This window comes from Rhinoraja longicauda, chromosome 2 (assembly GCF_053455715.1).
Source record: "Rhinoraja longicauda isolate Sanriku21f chromosome 2, sRhiLon1.1, whole genome shotgun sequence".
Classification (NCBI taxonomy): Eukaryota; Metazoa; Chordata; class Chondrichthyes; order Rajiformes; family Arhynchobatidae; genus Rhinoraja; species Rhinoraja longicauda.
Window position 1 is genome coordinate 46,958,082 of NC_135954.1, and position 19,864 is coordinate 46,977,945.

Sequence of the window (19,864 nt, forward strand, 5' to 3'; positions counted from 1 at the left end):
CAAGGCTGGGTATAATTGTGTTTAAAAAAAAGGGAAACGAAGGCTCACCAGATTTATTTCCATGATGGTAAGTTTATCACGTGAGGCAAATGTAAACAAGCTGGGCTTCTACCTCAATTTTAGAAGAATGAGAGATAAACGCATTGGAACATACAAAGGGCTTGGCAGGGTAAACATGGAGTGGATCTTACATTTTGCTGAAGTGTCCAGTGCCTTTTTAAGATTAGCCACTGAGGAGAAAGAAGAGGGGAAACTTCTTCATGCAGTGTAATGAAACTTGGAGTCTTGGAGCCAAGAAGGCACTGGAGATTCAATCACTGATAACATAGAAAGAGGTGCTCGATAGCTTTTTAGATATTATGACACGTGGGAAAGTAAAGTAAAAGTAGGAAAGTAATTACACAGAGGTAAAAGGATGAATCATGAACTTTCACTCGGGTCCAATTACTCCACATTTTTTCTATTTCTATATGGCTCGTTAGAATTGTCTCCTCTCCCTTTCATTGTCTCTTCTCATTCTTCCAACCAAAAACAACACACGATATTTCTCATTAAACAAGCTTGTCCATAATTCCTTGAAGGCAATTACTATCCCACACTCAGTTCACTCTGCCAAGTTTTGTGTCGGCTGCAATTTTGGAAATGATGCCCTGTGCACCAAGTCCAAATTATAAATATATATATAAAGATAGAGGTACCCCTACCAATGCCAGATGAATTTCACAGTAAACTTCCCTCCTAACTGAAAAACAACCTATAATTACTCAAAATAAAAAGGTCTGCAGATATGGAAAATTAAATGAAAGCAGTGTTTCCATCATTTTCTGTTTTTTTAATGTAGTTTTCCAGCATCTGTGTTTTTAAATTTTCATTTATTTTTCATATTATTTCCTAGCAACTTGAAAAGTACTGCTGATACCAGAATGCGTATTTTTGCCCATAAATGCTTTGGCTTGATTAATTAATTATTAGGTATGGTAATTATCCACAGTGATTTATATTGGTACATTGACAGTGTCGATGTTAGTTCCATTTGCACTGCTTGCTAAAATTATAATAAGTTACATAGTGTAGCTGTAAGATTTATTCACTCAGCAGGGCTTCCTCTTCAATACCATTTGAAGCATGTGATTTAGTTTAATAGGCAATAGGCCTATTTCATTTGTAATTAAAGTCATGGAGTCACACTGCATGGAAACAGACCCTTCAGTCCAACTCATCCATGCTGACCAAGATGCTCCATCTAAGTTCGTCCTATTTACCTGCATTTGGCACATATCACTCAAAACCTTCCTTATCCATGTATCTGTCCAATTGTCTTTCAAATGCTATTAACCATATAACCATATAACAATTACAGCACGGAAACAGGCCAGTTTGGCCCTTCTAGTCCATGCCGAACACTTTCTCCGACCTAGTCCCATCTACCTGCTCTCAGACCATAACCCTCCAATCCCTTCCCATCCATATACCTATCTAATTTACTCTTAAATAATAAAACCGAGCCTGCCTCCACCACTTCCACCAGAAGCTCATTCCATACAGCCACCACCCTCTGAGTAAAAAAGTTACCCCTCATGTTACCCCTAAACTTTTGTCCCTTAATTCTGAAGTTATGTCCCCTTGTTTGAATCTTCCCCACTCTCAAAGGGAAAAGCTTACCCACGTCAACTCTGTCCGTCCCTCTTAAAATTAAAAAAACCTCCCCCCCAAGTCCCCCCTTAACCTTCTGCGCTCCAAAGAATAAAGACCCAACCTGTTCAATCTCTCTCTGTAGCTTAAGTGCTGAAACCCAGGCAACATTCTAGTAAATCTCCTCTGTGCTCTCTCTATTTTGTTGACATCCTTCCTATAATTTGGCGACCAGAACTGCACACCATATTCCAGATTCGGCCTCACCAATGCCTTGTACAATTTTAACATTACGTCCCAACTTCTATATTCGATGCTCTGATTTATAAAGGCAAGCATACCAAACGCCTTCTTCACCACCCTATCCACTATTGTAGTCTCAACTCTGCCTCAACCTCTCTGGCAGCTCGTTCCAAGTCGCCACCACCTTCTGAGTAAAAATGTTACCCCCTCAGGGTTGTATTAAATCTTGCCGTCTCACCTTAGTGTTGTAATATTGTAAAATTGTGATCTACTTTCATCTGGATAGGTGTGAGGAGAAATTCCTGGTATGGAGGATTTCTGGGTGTGCCCAGATTTTGACCTCTGATCAATGCTCCAACAGAAAATCAACAGAAATTATCATGCTGATAATTCTGAAGAGAATTTATATAAATAATTCAACCTAGATTTGTTGTAAAATTGGGCTTGAATTGTCAATTTAGACTATATAAATAAATGTTTCTTCCTGTACCTGAATGTGTAAGTTGGAGGCAAATTGATTTAACATATTGTTATTTTTATTGCTGTTAAAATAAATTATATTTAAATAATCAACATTGACGTATATGATTCTTCAGTTGTGTCTTTATAAATTGATGGTGCCGAATAGTTTCAAACAGACCACTTACTTTGTTTTGAAGATCTGCAAAAAAGGTTTAGATTTATGAAAAGCGATTTCTTCTTATTTTCTACCTTCCTAATTCTGAGAATATCAGACAATAGACAATAGGTGCAGGAGGAGGCCATTCGGCCCTTCGAGCCAGCACCGCCATTCAATGTGATCGTGGCTGATCATTCTCAATCAGTACCCCGTTCCTGCCTTCTCCCCATACCCCCTGACTCCGCTATCCTTAAGAGCTCTATCCAGCTCTCTCTTGAAAGCATTCAAAGAATTTTGCATAGAAATATGAATGTCATCAGAAAATGTCATCAGAAAATTTGACAGCCTGCGTGAATGCCAAAAGAATGGAATTTGTACAATTAACCATATAACCATATAACAACTACAGCACGGAAACAGGCCCGTTCGGCCCTACCAGTCCACGCCGACCACTCTCTCTGACCTAGTGTCATCTACCTGCTCTCAGACCATAACCCTCCAATCCCCTCTCATCCATATACCTATCCAATTTACTCTTAAATAATAAAATCAAGCCTGCCTCCACCACTTCCACCGGAAGCCCATTCCATACAGCCACCACCCTCTGAGTAAAGAAATTACCCCTCATGTTACCCCTAAACTTTTGTCCCTCAATTCTAAAGTTATGTCCCCTTGTTGGAATCTTCCCCACTCTCAAGGGGAAAAGCCTACCCACGTCAACTCTGTCCGTCCCTCTTAAAATTTAAAAAACCTCTATCAAGTCCCCCCTCAACCTTCTACGCTCCAAAGAATAAAGACCCAACCTGTTCAACCTCTCTCTGTAGCTTAAGTGCTGAAACCCAGGCAACATCCTTGTAAATCTCCTCTGTACCCTCTCCATTTTGTCGACATCCTTCCTATAATTTGGCGACCAGAACTGCACACCATACTCCAGATTCGGCCTCACCAATGCCCTATACAATTTTAACATTACATCCCAACTTCTATACTCGATGCTCTGATTTATAAGGGCAAGCATACCAAACGCCTTCTTCACCACCCTATCCACATGAGATTCCACCTTCAGGGAACAATGCACAGTTATTCCCAGATCCCTCTGTCCCACTGCATTCCTCAATTCCCTACCATTTACCCTGTACGTCCTATTTTGATTTGTCCTACCAAAATGCAGCACCTCACACTTATCAGCATTAAACTCCATCTGCCATCTTTCAGCCCACCCTTCCAAAAGGCCCAAGTCTCTCTGTAGACTTTGAAACTCTACTTCATTATTAACTACACCACCTATCTTAGTATCATCTGCATATTTACTAATCCAATTTGCCACACCATCATCCAGATCATTAATGTAAATGACAAACAACAGTGGACCCAACACAGATCCTTGGGGTACTCCACTAGACACTGGCCTCCAACCTGACATACAGTTGTCAACCATTACCCTCTGGTATCTCCCATTCAGCCATTGTTGAATCCATCTTGCAACCTCACTATTAATACCCAACGATTTAACCTTCTTAATCAACCTATCATGTGGAACCTTGTCAAATGCCTTACTAAAGTCCATATAGACAACATCCACAGCCTTGCCCCTATCAATTTCCCTGGTAACCTCTTCAAAAAATTCAAGAAGATTAGTCAAACATGACCTTCCAGGCACAAATCCATGTTGACTGTTTCTAATCAGGCCTTGTTTATCCATATAATTATATATATTGTCCCTAAGTATCTTTTCCATTAATTTTCCCACCACAGACGTCAAACTAACAGGTCTATAATTGCTAGGTTTACTTTTAGAACCTTTTTTAAACAAAGGCACAACATGCGCAATATGCCAATCTTCCGGCACCATCCCCGTTTCTAATGACGTTTGAAATATTTCCGTCATAGCCCCTGCTATTTCTGCACTAACTTCCCTCAATGTCCTAGGGAATATCCTATCAGGACCTGGAGACTTATCCACTTTTATATTTTTCAAAAGTGTCCGTACCTCCTCTTCTTTAATCCTCATAATTTCCATCACTACTCTACTTGTTTCGCTTACCTCACATAATTCAATATCCTTCTCCTCGGTGAATACCGAAGAAAAGAAATTGTTTAATATCTCCCCCATTTCTTCCGGCTCAGCACATAGCTGACCACTCTGACTCTCTAATGGACCAATTTTATCCCTCGCTATCCTTTTGCTATTGACATATCTGAAATTGACTTCAAAATACACAAAAATGTATTAATTTCTTAATGTAATATCTTCATTCAACCACATGGAGGCATGATCAGTCTCTTCATTCAGTTTTGTTTAGTAATTTCTTGGTGCGAGTTTCATGAAATTAAAAGGTGTCCACCAAGAAAGTACCGCATCACAACTCATTGGTTAGTTTCTTTTCCTTAAATACATGCCCTTAACTTCCAAAGGGAAACAGTTCTTTTTTCTCCCCATGTACTCTGGCAGACATTTATTTTCAGAAATATATTTAGTGACAGTTACAGTGTGGATGGAACTAGATATCTCTTTCATAAACCATAGAAAGGTACAGCTCAGGAAAAAGCCCTTTGGTCCACAACATTTGTGTCGAACATGATGCCAAGATAAACTAATCTCCTTTGCCTGCACATGATCCATATCCCCCCATTCTCTGCAGATCCAAAACCTCTTATACGCCACTATGGTATCGGCCTCCACCATCACCCTAGGCAGCACATTCCAGATATCCACCAACCTTTGTGTAAAAGACCTGCCCCATGGATCTCCTTTCAACTTAACCCCTCTCATCTGAAAACTTTGCCCTCCAGTCTTTGACATTTCCACCATGAGAAAAGGGTTTTGATCTTGTCTATGCATTTTATAATTTGATATACTTGTATCAGCTCTCCCCTCAGCCTCTAGTGTTCCAGAGAAAACAGTTACAAGAAAGGGAAACAGTTTAATTCTACTGATATCAATGAACAGAAACAAGTTTTATTACAACTTTTACATTATTCTTTAGTTGCTGACATCCGATGTTTGCCTTGTGCTCCATCTTCAAGCAAATGTTAGAAATACACATTAAAGCATTTAACCTGTAAAATATCACCAGCAGAGTGACATTGTTTATAAGGGCTATTCCTTCCTTATAAACATTGCCACATATCCCATCTTGTCATTCATTAAATTGTAAACTATAATCATAAAAGACACAAGCACAAAGCGCCAGAGGCAGCATCTGGGGAAGGAATAGACAGACAATGTTTCTGGTCAGGATCCTTTGACTCTACCAGCATCTTCAGTCTCTTTTGCATGCTTTACTCTGCATTACATCTCCTAATTGATTCTACCACAAAGCACATTTCACTGCAATGAACATTATCTATCACACATGTGCTCATCCCTCCAGGTTTTTTTCTTTCCTTCTGCACTTTATCACTATCCTCTTCATGGTTCACACTAGTGGCATATTTTCTGTCATCTGCAAATTTTGAAATTATTCATGCTCATAAGTGAAAGGAGCAGAATACGGCCATTCAGCCCATCATCTACTCTGCCATTCAATCATGGCTGATCTATCTTTCCCTCTTAACCCCATTCTCCTGCCTTCTCCCCATAACCACTGACACCCATACTAATTAAGAATCTATCTATCACTGCATTAAATATATCCACTGACTTTGCCTCCACAGCCTTCTGTGGCAATGAATTCCACAGATTCACCACCTTCTGACGAAAGAAATTCCTCCTCATCTCCTTCCTAAAGGAACATCCTTTAATTCTGAGGCTATGACCTCTGGTCCTAGACTCTCCCACTAGTGGAAACATCCTCTCCACATAAAATCTATTCAGGTCTTGCACCCCCAAGAAGAGTTTGTTAGCATGGAACAACAAGCCAATCACTGGGGATGCACCTTTTCCCATGCAAAACAAAACAATTGTTTGCCACAATCCTCTGCATCTATTATTTAGCCAACTTCATATTCATGCTTCACATCCAATGTCTCTTTCATGCTTCAATTCTGCCAATAAGCCTTTACTGTGGCACCTTATTGAGAGCTTTCTGAAATTTGATGCACATCACATTTTAGTTTTTAGTTTAGACATACAGCAAGGAAACATGCCCTTCGACCCACCGAGTCCACGCCGACCAACAATCCTTGCACACCAACACTATCCTACACACACTATGGACAATTTACAGGTATAGCAAGCCAATTAACCTACCTACCTGTACGTCTTTGGAATGTGACAGGAAACTGGAGCACCTGGAGAAAACCCACGCAGCTCTTCCAGCTGTTCTACTGTGTTGCCCTTTCAATTGCAGCTGATACAACTGAAGCAATATTAGAACTGGACAAGCTCTGTGCGAAATACAAAGAGCATTTCAGATATATATATATATATATGTGTGTGTGTGTGTGTGTGTGTGTGTGTGTATATATAAGAAATCATACAATGTGACGATTTCCAAAATGAGGTAGCCAGATTCCTGATAAACGTTACTACAAGTGTAACACAAAGCTTTATCAATACTATAACATTTTAGTTTAGTTTAGTTTAGTTTAGTTTAGTTTAATTTAGTTTAATTTAGTTTAGTTTAGAGATACAGCACGGAAACAGGCCCTTCGACCAACCGAGTCCACGCCGACCAATGATAGTACACTAGTTCTATCCTACACACTAGGGACAATGTACAATTTTACCAAAGCCAATTAACCTACAAACCTGTATGCCTTTGGAGTGTGGGAGGAAACCGGAGATGCCGGAGAAAACCTTTGCAGGTAACAGGGAGAAGGTGCAAACTCTGTACAGACAGCATCCGTTGCCAGGATCAAACCACCCAGGTCTCTGGCGCTGTAAGGCAGTCCCTCTACCGCTGCGCCACCGTGCCGCCCCACATTATCGTCATCATTTCAAACCATTGAAAATTTCTGTCATTGATTAAACATAATTATCCCAGTAAACAAATCTATGATCTATTAGATAGTGGGATTACATAGAACTAGTGCGAATGGGTGATTGATGGTCAGCATAGACTCAATGGGCTGTCAGGCCTATTTCCATGCTGTATTTCTAAACAGAATCCTTAATGATGGTTTGCCTTTCTTAAAAATCCATTTTCAACCAGTTTATTAATCTATTAATCTTGTCCCATATCTTTGTCAAAGCTGCTCTTAAATTGTTTATTGCAATGTTCAAGATAACGGACTGACTTATGTTACTGTGGTGAACTATTCAGATGCTATTTGGAAGCTTACAAATAATCAAGCAAAAGTTTAGAACCTGTGCACTTCTCATAACTCAGTGTTGCAACTTTCCTTTTATTTTAATACATCTAGTGACACTGTGTTAACGGAAAATATATTTGCTTAATGTAGCTTTTTTTTCTCTTGAATAGATAAATTACAGTTGTCTGGATAGTATATTGACTATTTTGCCTCTGAACTATGCTCAGCTATTCTCAGAAATCTGTGACTGCAAGTAGATCGCTCAGTGACATCAGTACACAAATAGCAAAGTCCTTATCGATCCTTTCAGAAAACACTGCCTACCTTTAAAACACGACTGTTTGCATTTTGGTTTGCTACCAGACCACATGATCCCAAACCTACAGAACCAAAAAAATTATAAAGCTCTGTGGATTTCATTTTTTTGCTGATAATTTTGAATTTTCTGATTGTTACTCACCATAGCTTTAATTCATGTGTGAGGCCTGAGCTGAAGGGACTGGTGATCGTAGCATTGACAGCAGCATTGACCAATGCAGCAAAAAAGAGGCATAAGTGAAACAAACTAAAGTTGGGCATTGTCCAATTCTGGGCAATATCCAAATTTGGGCTAAAATCCCACGGGCAACAAAAGTACAAAGCAACCTTCAGCAAGAAAAGACTCAATCACTCACACAAATTTCAACTATACTTTCAACAACTCCATACCACTCCATGCCATCTATTTATATGTAGGTCAACACTAATCAGTAGCTGAACCGAACCTGCTATGTTAACAGAAGATAGACACAAAAAGCTGGAGGTACTCAGCGGGACAGGCAGCATCTCTGGAGAGAAGGAATGGGTGACGTTTCGGGTCGAGACCCTTCTTCAGATGCTGCCTGGCCCGCTGTTACTTCAGCTTTTTGTGTCTATCTTCAGTTTAAACCAGCATCTGCAATTCCTTCTTACACACTGCTATGTTAATAGCACTGTTACAAATACAGAAGGTTAAAATTCTGCAATTAATGTTTTATCTACTTTCATCATCCCCTGCAGTCCCCCCCTCCTCATTTCTCATGTGTTTACCATCATAAAATAGTTCCCCAGAAACTTTGTCGCTATCCATTCATTCATTGCTAGTACTCTGTGATTTACGTTTTCTACAAAAATATATATTACAACACAACATACTTACTTTGAAAGACCCCAGCATAAAAACTATGGGAATACTGTAACCATCATCTATATACCAACGTATGTGCCATCCTGACTCAGAAATAAGGCATTTATTCAATGTTGCTGGAACAAACCCTGTCTTTTTATTAAAGCCATCTTGAGAGTATCTTTGCCACATGGTCTGCAGTGGATATAGAAGGGGGACGGAAATAATTAAGAATACGTTATTTGGATGATAGAGCAGATGAGTGTACAACCATAAAAGAAAATGCTCTGATGGTTTGCAATGATCACCTTAGTACAACAAAAGGAATTATATCATTAACATCAGCACCAACAATCAGTATCTATGAAGTGCCCTCATCATAGCAATACAGGCGAAGGCACTTCACCATAAAATTTGACCGGGTCATTAAGGTAGATATTGAAGCTGATAATAAAGAGTTTCTCCAAGGATGAGCATGAGGGCAGAATTAGTATATCGCAGAGAGTTGGGGAGATTACAGAGATAGAGAGGGGTAAAACTACAGATGGTTTTGAAAAACAAGGGGCAGACAATTAAAATTGAGCTGAACTTCGTTGGGAGCCCATGAAGGTCGATGAGTACAATAGTAGTGGGCTTGTTGTTGTTAGGATCTGAATGACCTCAGGTATATTGACAAGAGGCTACCCAGGAGTGTGTTAGATTGGCCGAGTCACAAGATAATGACGGTGATGCTGAAACTTTCAAATTCTTTGTCATTTATTTTATTTTGAATTTCAAACAGGTAGTTTTATTTTAATCTATACATGGCCTACCTTTTTACAATTCTTGATAGCTTGACTATTAAAAGGTTAATTATTTTGATATCAAATATGCTAAATTGCTTTTAAATATACCATTGATCTTCATAATCATATTTAACCAGGAAAGAGTGAAAATGTAGAATAATTACATTTATATTTTACTATCAAGTATTAGTAGTGCTGCTGCCTCACAGCACCAGAGTCCCATGTTTGATCCTGACCGGTTGCTTTTGTATGGAGTTTGTACGTTCTCCCTGTGATTTTCTCCAGGTGCTCTGGTTTCCTCCCACATTCCAAAGATATGTAGGTTTATATGTAAATTGGCTTCTGTAAATTGCCCCTAATGTGTAGGATGCAAAAGTGGGATAACATGGAACAAGTGTGGGGGTGGTCAATGGTCGGCACGGACTCGATGGGCCTAAGGGCCTGTTTCCACGTTGTGTTTCTAAATTAAACTAAATATCTTAGAAAGGCAAGGTTGTGGTGACACCTGGTGGCAACCCAAGGGCACAACGAACCATCGGCGCTAGAGGGCGGCGTCTCGATGTGGGAGGCGCTAGCCACGGGGTCGGTACCTGAGTTCGTATTTAAGCCGGGCAACGCCCGTGACCAGGGATGGAGTAGGGAGCTGTATTGGAGCGAATAAACACGTCTAGTGCACACAACTCGTGTCCGATTAGTTTTTGGCGGGACTCCTTCTCGTCCCGCTACAAGGCAATAATAATAATTCTTTGCTGATTTTACTCAGGGTCCGTGTCAGGAAGAGATGCAACGAGCGATCGACAGGATTACTCTGGCACAACAGCGTAATAATGAGGATCTTTACAGGTTTCACATTCCCAACTGTGATAAGAGTGGATTCTACAACCTCAAGCAGGTATGTGCAGCTTGGAGTTAAAAGGAATAATGAGGGATTTAAAAATTTTGGATCAGGACTTGACTATTCTGCCCTTAAGCCTCTTCAGTCATTAAATCAGATCAAGAGTTTTTTATATATATCCTCAGTTAGAAAACATTTAATGAAACTAACTTCAGCTACTTTTAGGGAAGAGTTCCAGCTCTCCACTAACCTTTGTATAAGCAAGAAGTTGCTAACATTATATCTAAGTAGCTTGGCTCTAATCTTTTGGTTATGTCTCTTTGTTCTGAACATTCCTGACAGAGGAACGTTTCAATTGATCTTTCCTTACAAGATCAATTGAGGAGTAATAACAGGTCAATCTTTGTGATAGTGTAATCTATCCATTAAGTAGACTTTTCTAGAATCCTCATCAGAGATAATATAATTTGAGGTACCAGGCTTCTTTGAACAAATAATATACTTACAAAAAAACTTGATCTCTGCTTAACTCACCACATCAACCTTCTATTTCTATTTTATTGCATTTTCAACTTTGCTGTGATTACTTCTCTTGGTTCAGTCATCTACAATGGGATCCTCCTGTAAGATAATAGTTGAACATTTCTCTTCCTTATGGATATAAATCTGTACCATTTTTCGGAAACAATGTTATAGGAAAGATGTTAGCAAGGGTTCAGAGAAGATTTATGAGGATGTTGCCAGGACTCATGGGCCTGGGCTTTCGCAAGTTGTTGAGCAGGCTAGGACTCTGTTCCATGGAGTGCGGGAGGATGAGGGGTGATCTTATAGACGTGTACAAAATCATGAGAGGAATAGATAGGGGGCATACGCACAGAGTCTCTTGCCCAGAGCAGGGGAATTGAGATCCAGAGGACATAGGGTTAAGGTGAGTGAGAAAGATATTATAGGAACCTGAGGGGTAGCTTTTTAACTCAAATGGTGGTGGGTATATGAAACGAGCTGCCAATTGAGGTAGTTGTGGCATGCAATATTGGCACCGTTTAAGAAACATTTAGACAAGAGCATGGATAGGATAGGTTTAGAAGGATATGAGCCAAATACAGGCAGGTGGGACTAGTGTAAATGTGACCTGTTGGGAGTTGTGGACAAGTTGGGTCAAAGGGCCTGTTTCCATGCTGTAAGACTCTTTGACTCTCTATAACTCTAAATCTAAGGAGTAGGAGTTCAAGCAGAGCCATCATACAATGTTTCATTACACCTTCCCCGTGGGTAAGATGGAGTGGAATCTTCAGCCTGTTTGTAAAGACATTCATGAGCTCTAATGCACATCCTGAATGTGCAAATAAAAGGCCAGATAACGGCAGCTTCTACTTTTGAGGACTCATGCGCCACCTGGTGGAATGTTCAAGGTGCAGTTAGAGAACATTAAAATATTACTGTGCACTAGAAACTCTTTCATCTTGACATCGATGATCTTACTATTTATATTAATCGTTCACTGCACTCTGCCCTAACTTGTGCCTCTGTACCTTGTTTCTGTATCTACCACTGAGCATCACCTACAACCTCCTCTAGACTTTCTCATAGTATTTTCTCAAAGACTCTAAAACTCTTGCAAACCCTTAACCTGGTACACAAGGAATTGCAGAATGAACTTTCAGAATGAAGAGAGGTCCTGACCTGAAACCTCATCTGTCCATTCCTTCCACAAATGCTGCCAGACTGCTGAGTTTTTGTGTTTTCCTTAACGTGGTCAATATTGTGAAAAATGGAGTGGAGATTGTGTTCTGCTTGGAGAATGGAGTGGAGTTAGTGTGGACACCTACAACAAGCTTGAAGCATGTGTATGTTAAACTGGTGAGGTAACCTGAAGAGCAGTTTCATTCTGACTGCAGTCTGAAGAACTCAAAGGGCATCTTCATAGGGAATTTGGTTTCATTTATCAGGATTACTCTAACTAATATGGGCAGATGAAGCAATTGGTTGACTTCCTTTTACTCCCGCTCAAAACTGAACCACAGGCCGCTGTAGGTCTGATTAATACCATGTTGCCAGTTTGATTTTGGTTCATGCAAGAGATAATAAGCCCCTGTCCTGGCTCAAACAGAGTTGTGTTTTATCTGACCACGCGGATCAGACCCAACGACCAGTCCATTCCAATCTGGTCATTGTTGGCAGATATCAGGAAGGGCCCTGAATCCGGCATGCTAAATCTGAATCCCCAATTGCCCAGCCTGCCATCCCTTTGATGAAGGCTGTATTAAGCCATAGAGTCACAAAGGTGGCATGGTGACACAGCAGTAGAGTTGTTGCCTTATAGCGCCAGAGACCTGGGTTCGATCCTGGCTACGGGTGCTGTCTATACGGAGTTTGTACGTTCTCCCTGTGACCACGTGGGTTTTCTCCGGGTGCTCCGGTTTCTTCCCATATTCCAAAGACGTACAGGTTTGTAGGCTAATTGGCTTGGTAGAATCATAAATTGTCCCTTGTGTGTGTGGGATAGTGCTACTGTACGGGGTGATCACTGGTTGGCACGGACTTGGTCCACTCTGTATCTCTAAACTAATAAATAGGCCTTTCGGATCAACACATCCATGCCGATAGAGTTGGCCATCGAAGCATGTCCCATTTGCCTGCATTTGACCCATATCCCTCTAAACCTTTCCTATTCAAGTTCCCATCCAAACGTTTTTTAAATATTGTGGCCTGGAACTGCTATCTTGCACTATTAGGTTTTAACATTGGAAAAAGCTATTTATATTTGAGCAGTTAATTTTTTTTTTGTGTTAACACTTGACCAGCCATATCCACAAAGAGAACAATAAATATTGTGTCTTAATGTTTTAAAAGTGCGAGTCGTCATTGGATGGGCAACGTGGAAGATGTTGGTGTGTTCACCGCTGGACCGGAAAGAAAATCCCAGGCTCTCCAGAAGTGAGAGGTGATCCTCAATGTCACAGGCACAATGGGCATGTTTCAGCATCGGCAGAGCAAAATAACTGATGCTCTTCAGAAACTGATGAGACGTTAACATCTTTGCTTTTCTTTCACACATCACACCACAGCTTATGAAGGTGATATCTGGAAGGTTACAGTTATCTTTCATAAGTATAAGCTATTTATTTCCTGCTGTTTTTTTTTTGTAGTTTTAAGATTGCATTTAAGGAAATATCGCATTTAAGATGACGTGCACGTGAATTTTCAGGTGAAATAATCTACTGTAGCCACTTACATATGTAGTTCAGTAATAAGTAACATGCATGACAATATTCCTGCTGTGAATGATGCATGACTGAAATTATCTCAGAAAAGCAATAGCATTTAGCTGTCACTGGGAACACTGCAAGCCAGTATGTATTAATCAATGTTGATAATGCTTACAATCATTGTAATAATGGAACCCAAGGAAGGAAAATAAAATAAAGGTTTTGAGTACTGTGCAACAATGCAATTGCTGTCAATATTGATTGCAATCAATATTGTTTATATTTCATCGTCATTTCAAATGTCAATACTTTGATCAAACAAAAACATCTACATTTTCAAATGCAGGTAACTTTTGTAAACTGCTTAGACTTCATTCTTTATGACACCTGCACTCTTGTCTTTAGCACAATCTTATGTACAATACTGGCACATCTAGATTAGTAGAGAAAAATAAATTCATTTGGTGCTGAACATTTGTTCAATGTTTGTCATTGAATGGTGAGTGCATTTAATGTTAATTGTGAAAAGCTCTTCTAGTACAAAATTAAATTTGTCTCACATTTTGAAGTAATAAATTAGTGTTGACCCTTTGGACTGTATGCCCTGATCTGAAAAAGCAGTAAGCTTACTTCCCATGAAATCACATCATTTATTTTTGCAATTACAATTAATGATTAATTATGAATTTCACCACGTTCTCCTACAAAGTATTTTACTTCAATTAATACTCAGACACATTATCTGCTAATTAAAGAATTCCCTATTTCTTTTTATCAATGCAGCACAAATGAAATAAAATGTAATCATTACATTCTTAATTATGTAGCCTTTAGCATAAGCCTCTGGTTATGAATTGGAGGTTATTAAATGGAGCCAAATCTGCTTTACTTTCTTTAGTGAAGTGTCTTATACCAAAACATGTGAATTAAAATCCATCTGAATCATGAAAGTGTGGCTCAACCTTCTATAAATTATGTTGCCAATTGATTCATTAAAAATACCCATGTCACGAAACAACAGTGTATTGTTTTACTGAAAGGTACTTCGGTGATAGTCACTTGCAGTGATAATGAACATACTGACCCAGTAAAGGCTGGGGACTTTGTCATGTTGATTTCTTGCACCTGCTGGGTTTCCTGGTGATGTTGTGCACTCTGTAACCACTAGATGGCGCGCAACACATTTGTGCACATTTTCTCATTTACTAATGATATCATTGTTCTCAAATTGTTTATGATAGCAAGTGTCCTTTGAATGCAACTGCACCAACTCAATTTTATTTTAGAAAATCATATCATAATTATGTAGCACCATTAATGGACAAATGAATTTGTAATTTGTGTTGTCGTGTGATGCAAATGAATCTATTGGCTTTTTTTTTTTGCTGGAGAAAACAATGCTTCATGTTTATTCGGTTTAAATAATGTTTATTAAAAAACATAATTATATTAAATACAGACCATATTCTAACAGAATATTCATTTCATTTAAGGAAAAATCATATGACTTTAGTAACATGAAAGCTTTTTTTTAAAAGAACAAAAGCCCTTTTAAAATTTTTATAGAAAGTTTTACCCGTGAAGGCTAGGTTCCTGTTTCAGACCTGCAGAACAAGACATTTCAAAATATGTAGTAGCATACACTAATATTTTTTTTACATAAGAGCACAAAGTCTGTCAGGATCAAATTGGTCACAGGCTGTTCTTAAATAGTTAAGTGGAGATTCCCTGATTCCTTTCTGAAGTGCCTTTTCCTTGGGAACTATAGTGCAGATTTCTTGGGAATTAGAAAACTCCCACTCTTTCAGGGAGCTGGAAGAATATGTGGCAGGATAGAGCTGAATCAAGTGGGCTGAAGAAAGCCCCTCTCCCAACCAAATGGCAGCAGATGTCACAACTCTAGAAGTCCATGCCTACTGCCAGTTGCTCTGAGGTCTCTGTCTGATCAATGTCTGTCATGTGCTCTCTTTCTCTCTCTCTTTCTCGCACATGCAGAGTCCACAGGAGCTGTAGGCCTCTTCACTTACTCTCAAAGCTGTAACAGCGCAGTTCCTCATTCCTGTCATAGCCGAGTGCCATAAACAGCCGAGTGCCATATTTATCCACACACCAGCACAAACCTCTTCTCCTCCCTTTAGAGGATCGGCACTGTATTAAGGGGAAAAAGATACGGTCAAAAGTAGAACAGACTATAAAGTAATTTTCCTTATAGAAATCAGGCTATAATGAATAGCCAACATTTTCAAGTCACAAAAGGCCAGTCATAATATTGATCCTGTCTGAGATGTTGATGCAGTGTTTAACAATCTTAGAATCTTCAACAGATATAGTACCAGAACTCCAAGAGGTTGATGATATAGAATGTACAGGTCCAAAATGCATGTTATGTCAAAGTACAGGGCTTCTGAATAGATTGCATCAGATTCATGTTAAATATTCTGAAATATTTTATCCAATAACTTAAATTGCAAATGTAAATTTTATTACACAGTGGAAATTTTGTCAGATGTCAGCAATGGTGACTTTAAATGGATTTATCAAAATATCACAACACGAGCTTGTAGGCTGACATGGTAAAACATTTCAGTTCCAAGTTATTGAAAGCATAGATGTCATTAAAATAATACATTCCAGTGACCCAGTGGAATCATTCAGCAATTACAGTTTCAAGAGATCTTAACCTAAACGTAAAATAGTAACGGGTCTAGACACAAAGTCTATTCTACCAAAGAGGCTGGTCAATTAAAAAAATTCTAAACAGAATGGTGGATTTCTGACAGGTAAAGATATCAAGATTTATGGAACAAAGGAAGATAAATGCAGTGAGGTTGAAGTTAAGGTCCAATTGAATGGCACAACAAACTCAAGAGGATAAGAGGATCCTCTGTTATCCAATCACTTGTTTCTTGGACCAGAAACTGTTCTATGCAACTTCGAAGTTTCCACATAGGTTCGTTGTCTATTTTAAAGTGAAACAAACTTTATGCACAGCAACTTGTGCACCGAACTGCTGGACCATGCTCGCAAATGCAAGATCACATTAACACCAAGTGAAAGGATTTGTCATCGTTCAGGACAAGGGTAACTTGAATATGTGTCCCTTTTGTCCGCCCAAACAAAACACAACTGATACAGAAGAGCTGGTGTGTAACTGTGATAGGATCACATAACTTATGACCTCAATCCCAATATTTCAAAATACAAAAACGTGCCCAAAAGTTCACGTCACTCTTAGATGTAAATAATGTTAGGAACATGGTTGGGAATTGTTTTTTTTGCGTGCGTGCATACACCATGCCAAGAATAGGTCTAATGTAAAATATATCAGTTAGTTTTGGAGAAGAGCAAGAGGAGTACATTGTTTTGATACCATAAATAAATTCCCACTTGTTTCTGAATGTGAGCAAGTACATTATCTGGTTGGTGATCTATGCTTTTTATTTTGTAGGGGTACAACAGAGCAATTCCTTGTCTGGCCAACAAAATGTAGATCCTGGTGATAATTAGCAAAGTACATTTATCAAATGAAAAAAAAAGAGCCCACAGCACTAGTGCTGAGAAATCTACAAACCTGTTTTTTCTTGTAGAAACCTTTCTTGTCACAATTTGGAATGTATACACCTCTGGGGCTCAGAATGGATACAGCTTTCAGATTTTTTAGGATATCTTCCACTTCTCTCCGACAAGGACCCTGATTAAAATAGACAGGACATTCATGATTTTTGTTATTCATGAACAAATTAAAAAATCATACATTCTTAACTAAGTAAATCTAAACTTTGATTTTTATAGAACAAAATTGTTTTCCATCAAAATACATTCATTTTGGAACAGCTTCTTTTGTTTAGTGACGTTACACATTGTTTTATTGATATCACAAGAACGGTTTTCTGATGAAATTGTGAATATATTATTGGAAAAGAAACAAATTTATTATTTTTTATTAAAAAATATGTCTAATGCAGTTAAATTCTTCAGCACATTTGTTATGTCACTATAAAGACTGGATAAAGTCAGCACAGATGCAAAATTTAGATTTGATTTGGGAAGAAATTACAAGTCGAAGAGGATCGTACAACGTGCATATTAATTTAAGATAAGTTTCATGGTTCACTTACATATTCTGTGTCGTGCTTTATTTCTGAGGAAAAGTTGGTGGTTTCAGTGTTCTCTGCCTCATTGTTAATTTTGTACAGCTGGGATTTTCTAGAGGCTTCCTTCCTCAGCAGCTTCCTGTGAGGTTGATGAGTTTTACTCTCATGCATTCGGTGTGTGTTGGGACTCCACTCATTCCCGGAGTTACTGGCATTCCTTTCTTCCTCTGAACGGTTAACGTTTCCTGCAAGTAAAAATAGTCGGCACGTGAGCAAACCATGGTGCAAAGAAATATCTTACAGGCGAAAGATCTCGCTTGCCACTTGCAACGCATGCTAAGAGCGGTGGGAAGTAGAAAACATACGCAAAGGGTTTGTTTCATCGCTGTATTTTGTTTGATCCCAGTCGCCCGTCTGTCCTTGTACGGATTTCTGATGGGGATCACCGCTTGGCAACAAACGTGGTAATACCGGCTTCCACCAGGAGGTGGTGAGCTGGCATCACCAATACACGTTCACAGCAAACGCGTTAGTAACGTTACCAGTGCCAGAGTCTTGCCCTTGTGGGAACTGGAGATTAAGTTATTCTTATCCTCATCTTTTCAATTGCAAAACCGAACTTAACAAAAAATCATTGCACATTGTTGTAGTAATATCACGGTCGTAACCAAATATTCCTGGGGTGGGGGATTATTTAATAAGGGCACCCCCCCCCCCTCCCCATCTACCACATTAAAAGAAGGAGGACCCTTATTCCACGTGTATATACGTCCTAGACCAAAGCACTTGCTTTAAAACGGACTTTAAAATGCACCCAAGGTGAAAATAGTCATTGCATTTGTATACATGCCTAAAGCAAAGAATGAAAGCATACAAGTTAGACTTTAACTTTGAAATTGACAATCAACCAAAATCATCTGTTCTCTCCTCAGTGGAAGGGCCGAGCAACGATGCCTCGTTTGTAGAGGCAAAGCTGTAGCGTCTTGCAACCCCAACAGTGTCTAAACGAGTTCCCAGTCAGTGGGCTGGAGAACAGACTGAGCATCGCACAGACTTGCACCCAAGCAGTGATGAAATCCATGCACCTCCATTATCAATGCACTTCCCCCCGTACAGTGAGAGCAGCTAACAAACATGAAAGCAAATACACATTTGCAAGCTGAGTGAGCACCGCCTTTCTCTCCTGCAACAGCATCAAACGCCCCAGGCAGCCAAGTAGTTAACAGAGTGCGGCTAACCAAAGTAAAGGAGTGCATAGTTCTGTACCTGCAGAGTTGTGGTAGACGCGGACTCTGGACGTCTCGTTGGTGCAGACTCCTTTGCCCTCCAGCAGCGACTGTAGCGGTTTGGTCGCGCCCGCCAGCGGCAGACAGGTGAGGCCCGAGGCGCAGCGCTCGGTGTAGACGCCGCACTGCTGCCCCTGTCGGAGGGCGCAGGTGGTGCAGCAGCCACAGCCGGGCTCCCTCACCGGCTCGCAGTCGCCCTGTGCCAGCGGCTTGCACTGCGCCAGAGCCCGGGCGTCGCACGGCTCGCAGCGGACCACGGGTCCCAGTGAGGCCGCCAGCTTCACACTGGCCGCCGCCGCCACGGCCAGCACACACAGCGCGTACACCATGGTTATTCCTATCACAGGCTGCAGCGGTGGCCGGGAGCCGGGCACTTTGCAAAGTGAGCTCCTCACACACACACACACACACACTCACACACTCACACACAACACTAAACTAAACTACTTCACTGCTCCGCTCAATTCAAACCGAACTTGTGGGAAAGTTTCCTTTTTTATTTTACTTATTGCAAAAAAATATAAACTTCACCCTTCGCACTTTCTTCGACTCCAAGAAGCCAAGAGCGAGTGCAGGTTCCCTTATATCAGGAAAGGCGAGATCCCGCCCCCAGAATATGAATAATTCACTCGCTTCCCATTGGATTTACGCCGTTGGTTATTTGCTGATACAGGTTTCGGGGCGGGGCATTTGTTAGCCCCTCTCACTCCCCCAAGCTTGCTCGTCTCTCTCCAAGTCAGTGCTACCCCGGAACACGAATAACCAACGCCAGTGCTATCTTAGACTCCAGAACATCCCGGACAGTTCACAGTTAGCCCCTT

The 19,864-nt window shown here is 40.1% G+C and overlaps 2 protein-coding genes across 2 annotated transcripts in view; one reads left to right on the forward strand and one right to left on the reverse strand.

The window, feature by feature from the left end:
• LOC144604267 (insulin-like growth factor-binding protein 4) overlaps positions 1–15,077 on the forward strand; it is a 77,197-nt gene extending 62,120 nt beyond the window's left edge. Inside the window, exons 3-4 of the mRNA XM_078418511.1 lie at positions 10,383–10,511; positions 13,308–15,077. Coding sequence (XP_078274637.1) covers positions 10,383–10,511; positions 13,308–13,460 — 282 coding nt within the window. The 3' untranslated portion in view covers positions 13,461–15,077. The remainder of the gene's footprint in view (positions 1–10,382; positions 10,512–13,307) is intronic.
• A 3-nt stretch (positions 15,078–15,080) lies between these two features.
• Positions 15,081–19,583, reverse strand: igfbp3 (insulin-like growth factor binding protein 3). Its single transcript, XM_078418521.1, has 4 exons — positions 19,024–19,583; positions 17,782–18,002; positions 17,235–17,354; positions 15,081–15,811 (listed from the first exon to the last, which is right to left on the reverse strand). The coding sequence occupies exons 1-4, from the start codon at positions 19,370–19,372 to the stop codon at positions 15,683–15,685; spliced, it is 819 nt and encodes a 272-aa protein (XP_078274647.1). The 5' UTR covers positions 19,373–19,583; the 3' UTR covers positions 15,081–15,682.
• Between the last annotated feature and the right edge of the window lie 281 nt (positions 19,584–19,864).